The sequence below is a fragment of the Heterodontus francisci genome, chromosome 23, assembly GCF_036365525.1.
Source record: "Heterodontus francisci isolate sHetFra1 chromosome 23, sHetFra1.hap1, whole genome shotgun sequence".
Taxonomy (NCBI): domain Eukaryota; kingdom Metazoa; phylum Chordata; class Chondrichthyes; order Heterodontiformes; family Heterodontidae; genus Heterodontus; species Heterodontus francisci.
In genome coordinates, this window is record NC_090393.1 from 42,407,654 (window position 1) to 42,426,307 (window position 18,654).

At 43.3% G+C, this 18,654-nt stretch overlaps 1 protein-coding gene across 4 annotated transcripts in view; it reads right to left on the reverse strand.

The window, feature by feature from the left end:
* Positions 1-18,654, reverse strand: part of LOC137382761 (mediator of RNA polymerase II transcription subunit 13-like) — a 339,747-nt gene that overhangs the window by 30,630 nt on the left and 290,463 nt on the right. For all 4 annotated transcript variants that reach the window (XM_068055158.1, XM_068055157.1, XM_068055159.1 and 1 more), the window contains one exon: positions 2,936-3,112. In XM_068055158.1, the coding sequence (XP_067911259.1) occupies positions 2,936-3,112 (177 nt within the window). The remainder of the gene's footprint in view (positions 1-2,935; positions 3,113-18,654) is intronic.

Consider the following 18,654-nt stretch of genomic DNA (forward strand, 5'->3'; position numbering starts at 1 on the left):
ACGAGCTCCCACCTCCAGAGCTGCTGGTCAATCAGAGGCTTGCAGTAGCAAAGATGGAGGAGACCCAGTTAAGTGGGTTCAGGGTCGCCGGGGCCAGTCAGGTAGGCCCCAGCAATGGGGTTGGGAGGAATTGGCGGGGGTAGGGGGGGTTCTTGACCTGGGGTGGCCATTGCCGCTGGAGGGGCCCTCTAGGTGCCAGAGATTGCCCCCAGAGGTGAGACTGCCCCCACTCAAGCCTGCAAAGAGGCTGCCAGGTCTTACTTGGCTGTGCCTCCGCATGGTAGCAGGCCCCTCTGACTTCAGTAAAATTGGAACGGAGGGGGGAAGGCTGCCTTTAAGTGCCATTAATTGGCCACTTAAGGGCCTCAAATTGGCCTGGCGCAGGAAGGCCATCCTCAGTCTTCCCCATCCCGGACAAAATGGCAGGGGACCAGGACAACAACAGGCATGCCCCCCGTCGCCACCCATTGTCAACTTGTGAGCGCACCACCCCTCTAGTCCCACCTCCTTTCCTGTCTCTATGGGCAGGATTTTGTGTCTCTAGATGCTCTTCATTCATTTATTTTAGTATAGATTCCAGTGTCTTTCCTATCACTGATGTTAAGCTGACTTCTCTATAGTTTCCAGGCTTTGTTCTATTCCCCTTTTTTGTGGAAAGGAAAATTTGCTACCCGTCAGTCCTCCCACATTATTCCCTCTTCTATGGAGCTTTCATACACAACTATAAACTGGTACCTTTTCTATCTTCTCGCTAGTTTCCTTGAGAATGTGTGGGTGGATACCATCCAGACCTGGGGCTTGATCCTCTTTAAATTTTGCTGGTTTGACAATTATTTTCTCCCTTCAATATTCTTTTTAAGCTGATCCTCCAAAGTAGTATCTATTTCATTATCTTCTTTGGTTAAAAACTGAGGCAAAGCAGTTATTCAACACTTCTGCCATGTCTCTGTCATTACCTTTGAATTTATCGTGCTCATCCTTTTATGATCCTATCCCATTTTAATTTTCCTTTGCTATTTATATGTCTATAGAAAACTATTATTTCTTATATTTCTTGAGAATCTGATTTGGTAATTTCTCTTCGTCTTCGCAATTGTTTTTTCAAACTTCTCCAAGTGCTTTGCATTCCCTTTTGTCCTCTCTTTTAGTATCTAAGTACATCTTGTATGTCTTTCTTTCAATTCGCTTAAGTTCTATTGCTTTGCCTTGTAAAGATTTCCCAAAATTTTTCAGCTTTCTTTTTCAAGATTTTTTTTCTCAGTTTATCTTCTTTTAGTTCCACCCTCATTTCCTCACCATTTTCAATCTATGACCTTAGTCTTTGTCTGGCGTATATCACTTTTGATCCTAATCTTCGACTTTACTAGTGATGATCACTACTACTAAGATGCTCCCCTACTCTTAGTTGTTTTAGTTGTCCTATCTGTCAGGTCATTATCCATTACAAAATCCAGGAGTGATTGTTTTGTGTCTCGTCAGACTTCCTACGTACTGAGTGAGAAAGGACTCCCGACCTGTATGGACTGTAAAAACGCAATTCCCTTTTCTCATTTTGCTACTTCTTTCTGCCAGTTTATTCGGAGGTAACTGAAATCTCCCAGGATTATTATTCTATGTTTGCTCCACAGCTAATAGATTTTCCTACCTATTTCTTCCTCCAATTCCCTTCCACTATTTGATAATGCAGATAGTATACCCCTACTGGGGTGATGCACCCCTTATATTTTAATTCAATCCATGTGGATCTATATCTAACTTACTGCTAGTTAGATCCTTTTTCAACTGCCATTAACTTATCTTTAACTAGTACTGCTACTTCACCTCCCCTTCTTCCTCCCCAAATGATAATGTATCTTGCAATGTTTAGTTGCCAATACTGATTTCTATGCAGCCATGATTCAGTCATCCCAACAAGAAGTGGATCCTCTCTCCAAATTACTGCCTCCAGTTCATTTGTTTTGATTTGAATACTACACACATTGCCTATGGCTTAAATTATTTATTATTCCTCTTTGTTTTAGATATTATTTTACCTTTTTGCTCCATGACTTTACCCAATCTCTTTCCATTCATCGTATCCTTATTACTTGCTTTATTTTGTCCTTTATTCTCTTTTCCCGATTGTTAGGTTTTTATAATTTCCGACAGTTCCTTCTCCCATCTTAATAAAAGTCTTATTTACAGTCCTGGTTATCCTTTTCACTTGGGCCTTTGGCCCAGCCCTGTTTAGGTACGACCATCCCAATGGTACAGCTCCTTCCCTGTCCCAGTATCCCATGAAATGGAACTACTCTTTCTCACACAACTCCTTTAGTCATGTGTTGAGTTGCCGCACACGTTTGCCACATTTAATGTGCATGTCAATATAATTCTACTGATACATGCCTTTAAACTGGGCGGCACAGTCGCGCAGTGGTTAGCACCGCAGCCTCACAGCTCCAGGGACCCGGGTTCGATTCCGGGTACTGCCTGTGTGGAGTTTGCAAGTTCTCCCTGTGTCTGCGTGGGTTTTCTCCGGGTGCTCTGGTTTCCTCCCACAAGCCAAAAGACTTGCAGGTTGATAGGTAAATTGGCCATTATAAATTGTCACTAGTATAGGTAGGTGGTAGGGAAATATAGGGACAGGTGGGGATGTTTGGTAGGAATATGGGATTAGTGTAGGATTAGTATAAATGGGTGGTTGATGTTCGGCACAGACTCGGTGGGCCGAAGGGCCTGTTTCAGTGCTGTATCTCTACTCTAATCTAATCTACAAAAGTTAGGATGCATTTTAATTTGCACAAGAATTTACCTAGTACCATCAGAAAGAGATGATAATACTTGAAACATTTGTGTACTGAATGCCATATTACTTATAGCTAGGCAAATTCATTAGGTTAAAAACACCCAAACCTAGTAAAATTCTGGACAAGTGGAAATGAAAACAGGACTTTACCATAGGATCCTCTGCCTATCTTGTGGAACTGTTGCCAGGTGAGAGGTCCTTGCACATGTTGGATATTCTCCCATGTCCTTCCAGTCCGTTTCTTCTGAATGGCATCTTGTAGAAAAGGCTGCAGTGATAGCAGCATACGGACCACATCCTGGGATGAAAGGACGCTTACATCCAGAACTGCAGATAAGAAACTCTGTTAATGCAATACGTTAAAGGCCCGATCATGGCACAAATTTAACACCGTCACTATTTAGAAATGAAGTACACAAACTACATTTTGCTATAAAAGAGGGAATTTCCCCCACCCTTTATAATCTGCCATCATAACCCCATCCTGAAAAAAAATCCACCTTGATCCCTCTCTGTCCTTGCAAACTAGCACCCACTCTCCAATCTCTTTTCTCTCCAATGTTTTTGAACAGGTCCCCATCTTTCCAGCAACTCCACATTTGAACCTCCAATAAGATTTCCACCCTGCCACAGCTCTGAAATGACCCTAACCAAAGTCAAAATCAAATGAAATTCTAGGTGGATATAATCATGGTGCATTATCTGTTTTCATCCTTCTTGGCTTGTCTGCAACCTCTGACACAACAGACCACACCATCCTCCTCCATTGCCTCTCCTGCATGGTTCAGGCAGGTGGGATTGCCCTCGCCTGGTTCGATTCTTATTTATCCATTTGTCGCCAAAGGATATGCTGTAATAGTTTTTTTCCCCTCTGCCTCCAGTGTTACCTCTGGAGTCCCCCAAGGATCTATCTTTGTCATGCTATTTCTCATCTCTATGCTGCCCCTTGGCAACATCATTTGAAAACATGTGAGGCTTCACATACAAGTTGATGACGCCCAACTCTACCTCACCCCACCTACCCCGATCCCTTCACTACGTGTCCAACATCCAGTCCTGGATGTGCCAACAAAAGTTCCTCCAATTAAACATCAGGAAGATTGAAACCAGTCATCTTTGGTCCCCGCCACAAACTCTGTTTGCTAGCCACTGATTCCCTACCCCTCCCTTGCCGCCTTCTCAGGCTGAATCAGATTTTGGTAACCTCAGTGTCCTATCTGATTCTAAGTCGAGCATCTGACCCATATCTCCTCAATCGCAAGACTGTCGACTACCACTTCTATCATCGCGCCTGTCTCCACCCATCTGATGCGGAAACCCTTAACCCAGGTGCTACTGAGACTCTCAACCATGCTTTTCTTACCTTCAGACTCTGGCCAGCCTCTTCTCTTCCACCCCCCATAAACTTAAGCTGATCTAAACTCTGCTGCCTACATCCTAACTCACAATAAATTGCATTCATCCTATGCTGCTCTACTTGCTCATCTACATGGGTTTCCGGTCCAACGATCTTGTATTCAGATCCCATGACCGTGCTCCCACCTAACCTTTGCCAGTTCTGAAACTCGCCGAAAACTCTGCATTCCTCCAACACTGGCCACTTATACTTCTCCCCACTTCCTTCACCCTACATGTTTTTTGTCCAATCCCTGCCTCAGCACTGCAACATTTCCATTTCAGATCACATCAAACCTTGCATGTCTTTGTATACTAAGAATTCACTAAAAAAAAATTCTTTTCCATATAGCGCACTTTTCATCTATTAACATATTCAAAAACAACAGATATTCACAAAACATAGTTACGAGCATATTTTCTAATGCAAAATGGTATATCAGATGAAAAACAACCACCAAACTGGTAATCAGTAGGTGATGCACAATCAGAACCAATGCACACAAAGATCCCAGAGGTAATGAGACAGTCTTGTACAGTAACTTTCACAGTCCAGAGTTTTCTTTTAATCAGCTTCGAGTTCTAAAGACGTGCGGAACTGTTGTGGATATGCTGATAAACTATAACACAATTCATCACTTGCGCCTTGGCTTATCTTAAAGGGAAAATCAACACTCATTCTAAATTGCTTATCTACATTAATAAATTCTGAAACACGAACAGTAGCTATTCCTATCACACAGATCAGTAAAAGTTATTCAGAGTTCACTTACTGCAAGACAGATTAAAACAGGTCGCACCTCAGTTGATGGCCTTTCTTTTGAAATGCACATACACTGAAGATCAACAGGTCAATTTTAACAGTCCCCGGTGGGCAGAAAAAAAGCGGGAAAGCAATTAAATTGGCGGGGATAAATTTACTGCTTCATTCCTGCCACGCTGAAATTTTGAAGCTGCTGGATTTGCTGGATGAATCCCCTAGCAGACTACGGGTTAAGATGTCAGAAAGCCAACGAGGTCAGAGACGGCATGTATTAAGCAACTTCCCTTAGTGTCCATTCTATACTACTGAATATTATACTCATTGCCACCTTTCGAAATTAGCTACATTTCAGATATGACTACTGAACTGTAGTCCTGCATTGCCACAACACCCTCCAGATCTAGCATATTATTTCTAATGCACCAGAAACAATGCCATGGTTTGAGCAAACTGATGTCGTCTGAGACACTGACCAGCGAAGGTGATGGACTAAGTTCTGAAGGACCAAATTTTGTGGCAGGTGACAGACAATGGTTTCAATCTTGCCAATGTTGAGCTAAGAAAGTAAGACTCGTTCGAGACTGAAGGTTGACAAACACAGATGTAGTGGAGGGGATCAAAAGAACTGGTAGAGAGATACAGAGATGTGGTGTGGAGAAAGAGCTGAATGCCATCAATACATACATGGACGCAGACTTTATGCCTGTGGACAATGTTGCCAAATGGCAGCATGAAGGTGAGGAAAAGAAACAACAAAAGACAAATTCATGGAGGACTCCAGGGGTGGGAAGCAAAGATATTGTGAGTGATGGTCAGGCTACATGCAATAGGTGAAAGTGGAAACCAGCAAAGGCAGTTGCAGGAAGCAGGACAACACAGGGAAGGTGCTGTAGAAGGACTGCGAGATTGAAGGCTACAGAGACCTTTAAAGGAGAACAAACGAGGATCTGCACCACAGACATAGAAGTGGAGTTGTTTCAATGCTGTGGAACGGGCAGCTGGATTTGAGGGATCCAAATAGGGAATTGAGGAAGATGGGGAAACAGGTTCAAGCGAAAGACTGAGATTACCATTACATGTGATCAGAAACCAAGCATGCATGACACATACAAAATGGTAAACTTACAAGTCTAATTTAACCATTTGAAAGGTTGTTGAATAAAACACTGAAAATGACACCTATGAGTTTTCCATCAATATGTGAACACCAGCTAGTAATACATGATCTATGCACAGGAATGCTTTGATTCAGATCAACAATGCCAAAAAAAATTAACAATCTCTTCTAAGTCTATGCTAAACTTACTACAGAGAACTTATTTGAAGAGATTATTAAAAGCAGTCCCAGTTGTTTGAATGGAACTGGAAACACTTATTAGAATTCTTACTGCTGCACAGCACAACTAACTTCTTCATTTCTTTTATCATCTGTGACTTTTCAGGTCTTCAAAATATACATAGCTGAGCTTTCTGGGGTTAGAGCAAAAATTGGCTTTGATTTTTTTTTTAAAGATACTGAAACACCTTTCAAAAGTGCCTGTGGATAGTAAGTAGTGCAACAACATTTTTGACTCAACTCAGCCTTCAACTTTGGAACTGTGCAGGTGGAGTGCCAGGGTAATGAGCATTGGGAATAGGATGAAGTACTGAAGATTGGCTTCCACACAGTATTGGGAGTTAGACTAACTGCTGTTATTCAATAAACAGTTTCAGCTGTCATGGAGCCAGAGAGGGGCACAGCAAAGAAAGTTCGAGATTATGGTAGTTTAAAAGTGACACGTTAGTTAAGTTTTGGCAGCAATCACACAAATGGCAGAAAATTACATGGTGGCAAAAGTCCTTGTTGAAGGTCACCTCTGTCAAACAACATTATATAAGCACAGGAGAATAGATCAAAAGGAAAACATTATTAGATTATCTAGTTTATAGCTTTCTCCAAGACTCCAAACATCACTCAAACCCAAGTTCAAACAAAAGGCTCCAATCCAAACTTGGGCTGAAATCAGACCTGCACTTTTATTGTTGTTGAGATTATAGCTCCATGGAAATCTTAGTCTTCTCTCAACCTCTGGTACAATATAAAGTTACCTGCAAACACATTTCTTTTGAAGGTAGAAACAGATCAAACACTAATTTGGGGAAATAAAACCGCTAGGTAAGAAATAAATCAGAGGTACAAACAGAAAAGGAAATTTTCTTCAGCATTTTTTTGACAAATACATTCTGCTCAAGATGCACATTGTCATCATTATCTTTAGGAGTAGTCCTACATGTTCTGTGCAATTTTGGAATCAACCATTTCCTAGTCAATCAAACAGAGCCAACTGGAAAGCACAAATCCAGACACACAGCAATCCAGACTCTTAAATGCCCTCCAAAATGGCCTAACAAGCCACTCAGTTCAAGAGCAATTAGGCATGGACAATAAATGCTGGCCTAGCTAGCGACACCCACATCTTGACCATTTCAGGATTAATCTCGTTTCCAATATTTTAGTAAATACCTCTGCCATGTTTTGATTATGAACTACACATTGACAGTTCTTTCCTCTTTGCTTTCAACGATTCTCTATTCGTAGTACACTATTCTTTTCAAATGTTTTTTGACCTTTTTTCTTCATATACCTTAATGGGTTTTTTAGTCCTAATAGTCACTGCTTTTTTATATATTTTTTTGTTTCTTTATTCTTAATTGGCTCCCAACCCTTATTTACCATGCATCGTAAAACAACTAGTAGTTTCCCATTGCAATGAAACATAAGTATTCTGCACCTTTGCGAATAAACAAACGAATACAAAAAAAAAATTTCCTTTGTGAAACGTTAACGGTTTTTCCTCCGGGCTTCTGAACCCCACCATCAGGCTGAAATGTAGGTCAAATGCCCACATTGTGTGGGAAACACAGTCAGTCATTCTGATTTTCCCCGGTCCAAGTAAGGATGATGGGTAGGCTCGCGAAGCTGGAGGGTCAATCAGAGCCCTTCCAGCTTGAAAGCAGCAGCAGACTGTGATGGCAGGTCAATAAAGGAAAGGGCACTTTGAAATGGAGGTGTCCTCTCCCAACTTTTTTGAATGCCAGATAAAAAATGGGTTTTGTAGTCAGGCCACTACTGTGTGGCCACTACTGCAGCACACAAGCAGGGCCTTGAGGCCTACCTGGAGCGCTGGCCACCTGGTCTACCATCAGGAGGCCATCTCGAGGTACCCGAGCTGGCCTCCGCCACCTGCGGAAACCTGGAGGCCAACTGGAAAATCTCAGTCATCCTCTTTTAATTAGCCTCAAGTGGCCTTTAACGATCCATGTCAGTAACCTGCCACGTACTCCCACTTGCCTCCAATCACGGCAAAGGCTAAAAATCAAGCTGTAAATCTCCAGGTGTATAATTGGTACCTTTGCACCTTAGACAGTTAGCCTTTTGTACTTGGTTGAAACTAATAAACTACAACAGCAGATTGGAGGCTTTGGAAACATAAGGAATGAGCTAGGTGAGGTGAAAGAAAAATTATACACAGGACTGTGCCGAAACAGTGGGAGTTTTTAAATAAGAGTCCAAAGGTGCAGAATACGTATGTTTCATTGCAACGGGAAACTACTTGTTTTACAATGCATGGTAAATAAGGGTTGGGAGCCAATTAAGATTAAAGAAACAAAAAAAATATATAAAAAAGCAGTGACGATTAGGACTAAAAAACCCATTAAGGTATTTGAAGAAAAAAGGTCAAAAAACATTCGAAAAGAATAGTGTACTACGAATAGAGAATCGCTGAAAGCAAAGAGGAAAGAACTGTCAATGTGCAGTTCATAATCAAAACATGGCAGAGGTATTTACTAAAATATTGGAAAGGAAATTAATCCTGAAATGGTCAAGACCGAAATGAACAATATGCTAAATGGATTAAAGGACTTTTTTGGCAACTTAGGTTGAAAGAAAAAAAAAGCGCCGGGACCAACATGATACATTCTAGGATTCGGAAGAAAATGGACGAAACTGCCACGGCTCTCAATTATTTTTCAGGGCTCTGACAGTGGATGTGTGTCGGATGACTGGACAGCGGCCGATGTAGTATCCAATTTTAAGTAGGGAAGCAGAGCTAATGCTTGTAATTACAAGCTGGCTAGCTTAACATTTGTGGTAGGGAAAATTTTCAAGTCTTTAATCATTGGTGAAATTACTACACATATATATTGATTTATATTCACACACATGTATATTTTAAAAAACACAGTAGCGATCATGAATTTGAAAAGGGATGATTGTGCTTGACAAACCTCAGCATTCTTTGAGCAGACAACAGATATGACAGATGGGGGAAATGCAGATGTATTGTATATGGAATTTATTGAAGCCTTTGACAACACACAAGATTACTGGAGAAGGTTAAAAAAGCTATGAAATTAGGGGGGGAGAATAGCAAATGAATTAAAAATTGGTTAGAATGAAAACAAAACAAGGAGTAGGAGTTAAAGGCAGTTTTTTCCAGAGTGATTGGACATGTTCCAAAAGACTCAATTCAAGGGCTATCTCTATTCACTACATCTGATCAATGATTCAATTATAGACCCATAGAGTTTGCCACCAAAACTTGCAGCTGACACTAAAATAGGCTTTGTTGAGTTGTTAGGTTAAAGAAAGCCCTAAAGGGATATTGATACATTGATGGATACAGGAATGGGCTAAACAGTGACAGATGGCTTTCAATGCAAGTTTAAGGTAATACATTGCAGCAAAAAAAAAAGCAGCAATGAAAAGAAAAACTTGTGCCTTTCATGAGCTCAGGACGTCCCAAAGCACTTTACAGCCAGTGAGGTATTTTTGAAGTGTAGAAAACGGAGCAGCCAATTTGCATATAGCAAGCTCCCACAAACAACAATGGGAATAGAGGGATACGGTCCCCGGAAGTGCAGAAGGTTTTAGTTTAGGCAGGCATCAATATCGGCGCAGGCTTGGATGGCCGAATGGCCTGTTCCTGTGCTGTTCTTTGTGATAATGACCAAATGATCGTTTCTTGTACTGTTGATTGAGGGATAAATATTGACCAGGACACCGGGGGTAACTCCTGTGCTCTCCCTTGAAATAGTTCCATGGCATTTTTTACATCCACCGTAGAAGATAGATAGGGTCTCTGTTCAAGATCTCATCTGAAATATGGCACCTCACGGGGGGGCCGGGGGGGGGGGGGTTTAAGAGCGGGGGTGTTTAAACTAATTTGGCTGAACAGCTGGTGTAGAAGGGAGGGTTTCAGATATCTGGACCAAAGGGATCTCTTCAGGGACATTTGGGACCTGTACAAGAAGGACGGGTTGCATCTAAACTGGAGGGGCACAAATATCCTGGCTGCGAGGTTTGCTAGCGTCACTCGGGAGGGTTTAAACTAGTGTGGCAGGGGGGTGGGAACCAGAGCAGTAGGACAGCAAGTGAAATAAATGAGGGGGAACTAGTAAATAAGGCCAGTAAGACTAAGAGGAAGAGCAGGCAGGGAGATGTTGCGGAGCACAGTGGGACTGGTGATCTGAAGTGCATTTGTTTCAATGTGAGAAGTAGAACAGGTAAGGCAGATGAACTTAGAGCTTGGATTAGTACTTGGAACTATGATGTTGTTGCTATTACAGAGACTCGGTTGAGTGAAGGACAGGATTGGCAGCTAAATGTTCCAGGATTTAGAAGCTTCAGGCGGGATAGAGGGGGATGTAAAAGCGGTGGGGGAGTTGCATTACTGGTTAAGGAGAATATCACAACTGTACTGCGGTAGGACACCTCGGAGGGGTCATGCAGTGAGACAATATGGGTGGAGCTCAGGAATAGGAAAGGTGCAGTCACGATGTTGGGGGTTTACTACAGGCCTCCCAACAGCCAGCGGGAGGTACAGGAGCAGATACGTAAACAGATTTTGGAAAGATGTAAAGGTAACAGGGTTGTAGTGGTGGGTGATTTTAACTTCCCCTATATTGACTGGGACTCACTTAGTGCGAGGGGCTTCGATGGGGCAGAATTTGTAAGGAGCATCCAGGAGGGCTTCTTGAAACAATACATAGATAGTCCAACTAGGTATGGGGCTGTACTGGACCTGGTATTGGGGAATGAGCCTGGCCAGGTGGTCGAAGTTTCAGTAGGGGAGCATTTCGGGAACAGTGACCATAATTCCATAAGTTTGAAGGCACTTGTGGATAAGGATAAGAGTAGTCCTCGGGTGAAGGTGCTAAATTTGGGGAAGGCTAATTATAACAATATTGGGCAGGAACTGAAGAATTTAGATTGGGGGCGGCTATTCAAGGGTAAATCAACATCTGACATGTGGGAGTCTTTCAAACGTCAGTTGATTAGAATCCAGGACCAGCATGTTCCTGTGAGGAAGAAGGATAAGTTTGGCAAGTTTCGGGAACCTTGCATAATGCGGGATATAGTGAGCCTCGTCAAAAAGAAAAAGGAAGCATTCGTAAGGCTAGGAACAGACGAATCCCTTGAGGAATATAAAGACAGTAGGAAGGAACTTAAGCAAGGAGTCAGGAGGACTAAAAGGAGTTATGAGAAGTCATTGGCAAACAGGATTAAGGAAAATCCCAAGGCTTTTTATACGTATATAAAGAGCAAGAGGGTAACCAGGGAAAGGGTTGGCCCACTCAAGGACAGAGAAGGGAAGCTATGTGTGGAGCCAGAGGAAATGGGCGAGGTACAAAATGAGTACTTTGCATCAGTATTCACCAAGAAGGACTTGGTGGATGATGAGCACAGGGAAGGGAGTGTAGATAGTCTCAGTCATCTCATCATCAAAAAGGTGGTGGTGTTGGGTGTCTTGCAAAGCATTAAGGTAGATAAGTCCCCAGGGCCTGATGGGATCTACCGCAGAATACTGAGGGAGGCAAGGGAAGAAATTTCTGGGGCCTTGACAGAAATCTTTGCATCCTCATTGGCAACAGGTGAGGTCCCAGAGGACTGGAGAATAGCCAATGTTGTTCCTTTGTTTAAGAAGGGTAGCAAGGATAATCCAGGAAATTATAGGCCGGTGAGCCTTACGTCAGTGGTAGGGAAATTATTAGAGAGGATTCTTCGGGACAGGATTTACTCCCATTTGGAAACAAATGGACTTATTAGCAAGAGACAGCATGGTTTTGTGAAGGGGAGGTCGTGTCTCACTAATTTGATTGAGTATTTTGAGGAAGTGACAAAGATGATTGATGAAGGAAGGGCAGTGGATGTGATCTATATGGACTTCAGTAAAGCCTTTGACAAGGTCCCGCATGGTAGACTGGTACAAAAGGTGAAGTCACACGGGATCAGAGGGGAGCTGGCAAAATGGATACAGAACTGGCTCAGTCATAGAAGACAGAGGGTAGCAGTGGAAGGGTGCTTTTCTGAATGGAGGAATGTGACTAGTGGTGTTCCGCAGGGATCAGTGCTGGGACCTTTGCTGTTTGTAGTATATATAAATGATTTGGAGGAAAATGTAGCTGGTCTGATTAGTAAGTTTGCGGACGACACAAAGGTTGGTGGAGTTGCGGACAGTGATGAGGATTGTCAGAGGATTCAGCAGGATACAGATTGGTTGGAGACTTGGGTGGAGAAATGGCAGATGGAGTTTAATCCGGACAAATGTGAGCTAATGCATTTTGGAAGGTCTAATGCAGGTGGGAGGTATACAGTAAATGGCAGAACCCTTAGGAGTATTGACAGGCAGAGAGATCTGGGCGTACAGGTCCACAGGTCACTGAAAGTGGCAACGCAGGTGGATAAGGTAGTCAAGAAGGCATACGGCATGCTGGCCTTCATCGGTCGGGGCATAGAGTATAAAAATTGGCAAGTCATGCTGCAGCTGTACAGAATTTTAGTTAGGCCACACTTAGAATGTGTGCGCAATTCTGGTCGCCACACTACCAGAAGGACGTGAAGGCTTTGGAGAGGGAACAGAAGAGGTTTACCAGGATGTTGCCTGGTCTGGAGGGCATTAGCTATGAGGAGAGGTTGGATAAACTTGGATTATTTTCACTGGAACGACGGAGGTGGAGGGGCGACATGATAGAAGTTTACAAAGTTATGAGCGGCATGGACAGAGTGGATAGTCAGAAGCTTTTTCCCAGGGTGGAAGAGTCAGTTACTAGGGGACATAGGTTTAAGGTGAGAGGGGCAAAGTTTAGAGGGGATGTGCGAGACAAGTTCTTTACACAGAGGGTGGTGAGTGCCTGGAACTTGTTGCCGTGGGAGGTGGTGGAAGCAGGTACCATAGAGACGTTTAGAATTAGAATTAGAACATTACAGCGCAGTACAGGCCCTTCGGCCCTCGATGTTGCGCCGACCTGTGAAACCATCTGACCTACACTATTCCATTTTCATCCATATGTCTATCCAATGACCACTTAAATGCCCTTAAAGTTGGCGAGTCTACTACTGTTGCAGGCAGGGCGTTCCACGCCCCTACTACTGAGTAAAGAAACTACCTCCAACATCTGTCCTATATCTATCACCCCTCAAATTAAAGCCATGTCCCCTCGTGTTTGCCATCACCATCCGAGGAAAAAGACTCTCACTATCCACCCTATCTAACCCTCTGATTATCTTATATGTCTCTATTAAGTCACCTCCTCCTCCTTCTCTCCAACGAAAACAACCTCAAGTCCCTCAGCCTTTCCTCGTAAGACCTTCCCCTCCATACCAGGCAACATCCTAGTAAATCTCCTCTGCACCCTTTCCATAGCTTCCACATCCTTCCTATAATGCGGTGACCAGAACTGCATGCAATACTCCAGGTGCGGTCTCACCAGAGTTTTGTACAGCTGCAGCATGACCTCATGGCTCCGAAACTCGATCCCCCTACTAATAAAAGCTAACACACCATATGCCTTCTTAACAGCCCTATTAACCTGGGTAGCAACCTTCAGGGATTTATGCACCTGGACACCAAGATCTCTCTGTTCATCTACACTACCAAGAATCTTCCCATTAGCCCAGTACTCTGCATTCCTGTTACTCCTTCCAAAGTGAATCACCTCGCACTTTTCTGCATTAAACTCCATTTGCCATCTCTCAGCCCAGCTCTGCAGCCTATCTATGTCCCTCTGTACCCGACAACATCCTTCGGCACTATCCACAACTCCACCGACCTTCGTGTCATCCGCAAATTTACTAACCCACCCTTCTACACCCTCTTCCAGGTCATTTATAAAAATGACAAACAGCAGTGGCCCCAAAACAGATCCTTGCGGTACACCACTAGTAACTAAACTCCAGGATGAACATTTGCCATTAACCACCACCCTCTGTCTTCTTTCAGCTAGCCAATTTCTGATCCAAAGCTCTAAATCACCTTCAACCCCATACTTCCGTATTTTCTGCAATAGCCTACCATGGGGAACCTTATCAAACGCCTTACTGAAATCCATATACACCACATCCACTGCTTTACCCTCATCCACCTGTTTGGTCACCTTCTCGAAAAACTCAATAAGATTTGAGAGGCACGACCTACCGGTCACAAAACCGTGCTAACCGTTTAAGAGGCATCTTGACAAATACATGAATAGGATGGGAATAGTGGGATACGGACCCGGAAGTGCAGAAGGTTTTAGTTTAGGCAGGCATCAAGATCGGCACAGGCTTGGAGGGCCGAATGGCCTGTTCCTGTGCTGTACTGTTCTTTGTTGGCAGGGGGTTGGGATACAGAGTGGAGGCACAGTAGGGGGTCAGGCACAGTCAAATATAGAGGAGAAACTGTCAGTCTGGAAGGCAGAGCAAATATAGACCTGTTAAGGCATAAGTGAAAAATGCAAGGCTGGAGTGCATCTATTTTAATGCAAGACGTCTTGCCAGTAAGGCAGATAATTGAGGACGTTGATTAGCACATGGCATTATGATATTATTGCTATCACAGAGACATGGTTGAGAGGAGCAGGACTGGCAGCTCAATATTCCAGAGTACAGAATCTTCAGGCGTAACAGGGTAGGGGGCAAAAAAGGAGGTGGCATTGCACTGTTGATCAAGCAGCCAATTACTGCAGTAAGAAGGGATGATATCTTAGAAGGTTCCTCAAATGAGGCCATATGGGTAGAACTTAAAAAAACAAAAAGGGGGCAATCACTTGGCTGGGAGTGTACTACAGAGCTCCAAACAGTCAGCAAGAGATAGAGGAGCAGATATGTAGGCAAATCTCTGAGAGGTGTAAAAATAATAGGGTAATAATAGGGGATTTCAACTTGCCCAATATCAACTAGGATAGTCTTAGTGCAAAAGGCTTAAAGGGGGCAGAATTCTTAAAATACATACAGGAGAGCTTTTTGAGCCAGTATGTAGAAAGTCCTACAAGAGAAGGGGCAGTACTGGACCTAATTCTAGGGAATGAAGCTGGACAAGTGGTAGAAGTGTCAGTGGGGGAGCATTTTGGGGATAGTGACCATAACTGTACGATTTAAGGTAGTTATGGAAAAGGACAAAGGTGGACCGGAAATAAAGGTACCAAATTGGGGGACGGCCGATTTTAATATGATATAACAGGATCTGGCCAAAGTGGACTGGGAGCAGCTACTTGTAGGAAAGTCTACATCAGACCAGTGGGAGTCATTCAAAGAGGAAACAGTGAGAGTTCAGAGCCAACACATAGCCGTTAAGGTGAAGGGTAGGACCAACAAGTCCAGGGAATCCTGGACGTCAACGAATTTAGAGGATTGGATCAGGAAAAAAAAAAAGAGGCTTATGGCAGATTGAGAGCACTGTAAACAGCGGAGGCACTACAGGAGTATCGGAAGTGTAGGTGGGGGGGTACTTAAAAGTAATTTGGAGAGCGAAGTGGGGACAGGAAAACACACTGGCGGGCAAGATAAAGTAAAATCCCAAGGCGTTTGCGAAGTATATTAAGGGCAAGAGGATAACCAGGAAAAGAGTAGGGCTCATTCGAGACTAAAGTGGCAATCTGTGTGTGGAGCTGAAGGACAGAAGTGAGGTTTTAAATGATTACTTTTCATCGGTGTTCACTATGGAGAAGGACGATGTAGGGAGGGGAATTGTGACATACTTGAACATATTAGCATTGAAAGGGGGGGGGGGGGGGGGAGTATTAGATGTTTTAGCAGGCTTAAAAGTGGATAAATCCTCAGACCCATAGGAGATGTATCCCAGACTGTTGTGTGAGGCAAGGGAGGAGATTGCAGGGGCTCTGACACAAAATATCAAATCCTCTCTGGCCACAGGAGAGGTACCAGAGGATTGAAGGACAGCGAATGTGGTACCATTATTCAAGAAGGGTGGCAAGGATAAACCAGGTAATTACAGGCCGGTGAGTCAAACATCAGTGGTAGGGAAACTATTGGAAAAAAATTCTGAGAGACGGGATTAATCAGGGATAGTCAGCATGGCTTTGTCCAGGGAGGGGGGGGGGGGGGGGGGGGGTAAAGACATGTCTAACTAACTTGATTGAATTTTTCAAGGAGGTGACTAGATGTGTAGTTGAGGGTAAAGCAGTTGATGTCGTCTACGTGGACTTCAGCAAGGCTTTTGATAAGGTCCCGCATGGGAGATTGGTTAAGGTGGTAAGAGCCCATGGGATCTAGGGCAATTTGGATCCAAAATTGGCTTGGTGGCAGGAGGCAGAGGGTAATGGTTGAGGGTTGTTTTTGCAAGTGGAAGCCTATGACCAGTGGTGTACCACAGGGATCGGTGCTGGGTCCCTTGTTGTTTGTAGTGTACATTGATGATTTAGACATGAATACAGGAGGTATGATCAGTAAGTTCGCAGATGACACTAAAACTGGTGGTGTCGTAAATAGTGAGGAGGAAAGCCTCAGATTACAGGACGATATAGATGGCCTGGTAAGATGGGTGGAGCTGTGGTAAATGGAATTTAATCCTGAGAAGTGCGAGGTGATGCATTTTGGGAGGACTAACAAGACAAGGGAATATATAATGGATGGTAGGACCCTTGGAAGTAGAGGGTCAGAGGGACCTTGGTGTACTTGTCCATAGATCACAGAAGGCAGCAGCGGGTAGATAAGGTGGTTAGGAAGGCATATGGGATACTTGCCTTTATTAGCCGAGGCACAGAATATACGAGTAGGGAGATTATGATGGAGCTGCATAAAATGCTAGTTAGGCAACACCTGGAGTATTGTGAACAGTTCTGGGCACCACACTATAGGAAGGATGTGATTGCACTGGAGAGGGTGCAGAGGAGATTCACTAGGATGTTGCCTGGGCTGGAGTATTTCAGCTATGAAGAGAGACTGAAAAGGCTAGGGTTGTTTTTCTTGGAGCAGAGAAGGCTGAAGGGAGATATGATTGAAGTATACAAAATTATGAGGGGCATTGATAGGTTAGATAGGAAGAAACTTTTTCCCTTCGTGGAGGATTCAATAACCAGGGGGCACAGATTTCAGATAAGGGGCAGGAGGTTTCGAGGGGATTTGAGGGGGGAAAAATTTCACCCAGAGGGTGGTTGGAATCTGGAACGCACTGCCTGAAGAGATGGTAGAGGCAGGAACCCTCAACATTTAAAAAGTATTTAGATGAGCACTTGAAATACCGTAGCATACAAGGCTGCAGGCCAAGTGCTGGAAAATGGGAATAGAACACTTAGGTGCTTGATGGCCGGCACAGACACGATGAGCCGAAGGGCCTGTTTCTGTGCTATATCACTATGACTCTAACAGTATAGCACTCCCCAATTACTACACTGGAATGTCAGCGTAGACTTTTGTGCTCATGTGCTGGAGTAGGACTTGAACCCACAACCTCCTAACTGACAGGTGAGCACGTTGAATAAAATTAAATGCAGTGCTGTGGAAGAGCAGAGGAATTTGGTGACACAGGTTCACAGGACATTAAAGGCAGCAGCTCAAGCTGACAAGGCCAATAAAAAATGGCAATGAATTGCTAGATATTTTTCCACGAGAGGTATTGAATATAAAAACCTAGAAGAACTGATAAGCCTACACAAAAACAAGTAGCAATATTGAGTAAAAATACTTAAAAATAGTAAAAAGGCACAATTAAAGGCTCTTTATATGAATGTACACAGCATTCGTAGTAAGATGGGTGAATTGAAAGCACAAATAGAAATAAATGTATATATATGATAACCATTACAGAGACATGGCTGCAAGGCGACCAAGGCTGGGAACTAACGATTCAAGGGTATTTGACATTTTGGAAGGATAGAAAGAAAGGAAGTGGGGTAGCTCTGTTAATAAAGGATGAGATCAGTACTTGTAAGAAATGATCTTGGCTTGGGTGGAGATGAGAAATAGCAAAGGAAATGTCACTGGTGGGAGTAGTTTATAGGCCACCTAACAGTAGCTACACTGTAGGGTAGTACAAATCAAGAAATAATGGGGGTGGGAGATGTAAGAAAGGTTCTGCAATAATCATGGGCAATTCTAATCTTCATATAAATTGGACAAATCAAATTAGCAAAGGCTGTCTGGAGGATGAGTTCATAGAGTGCATTTGGGACAGTTTCTTAGAACAGTACATCCTGGAACCAACCAGAGAGCATTTTATTTTAGACCTGTTAATGTGTAATGAGACAGGATTAATGAATGATCTCATAGTGAAGGATCCTCTAGGCAAGAGTGATCATAACATGGTGAATTTCACATTCAGTTTGAGGGTGAGAAACGTGGGTCTGAAACTAGTGTTTTAAATTCAAATAAAGGCAATTACAAAGGTATGAAGACAGAGTTGGCTACAGTGGTCTGGGAAAATACGCAAAAAGGTAAGACAGTGGAGAAGCA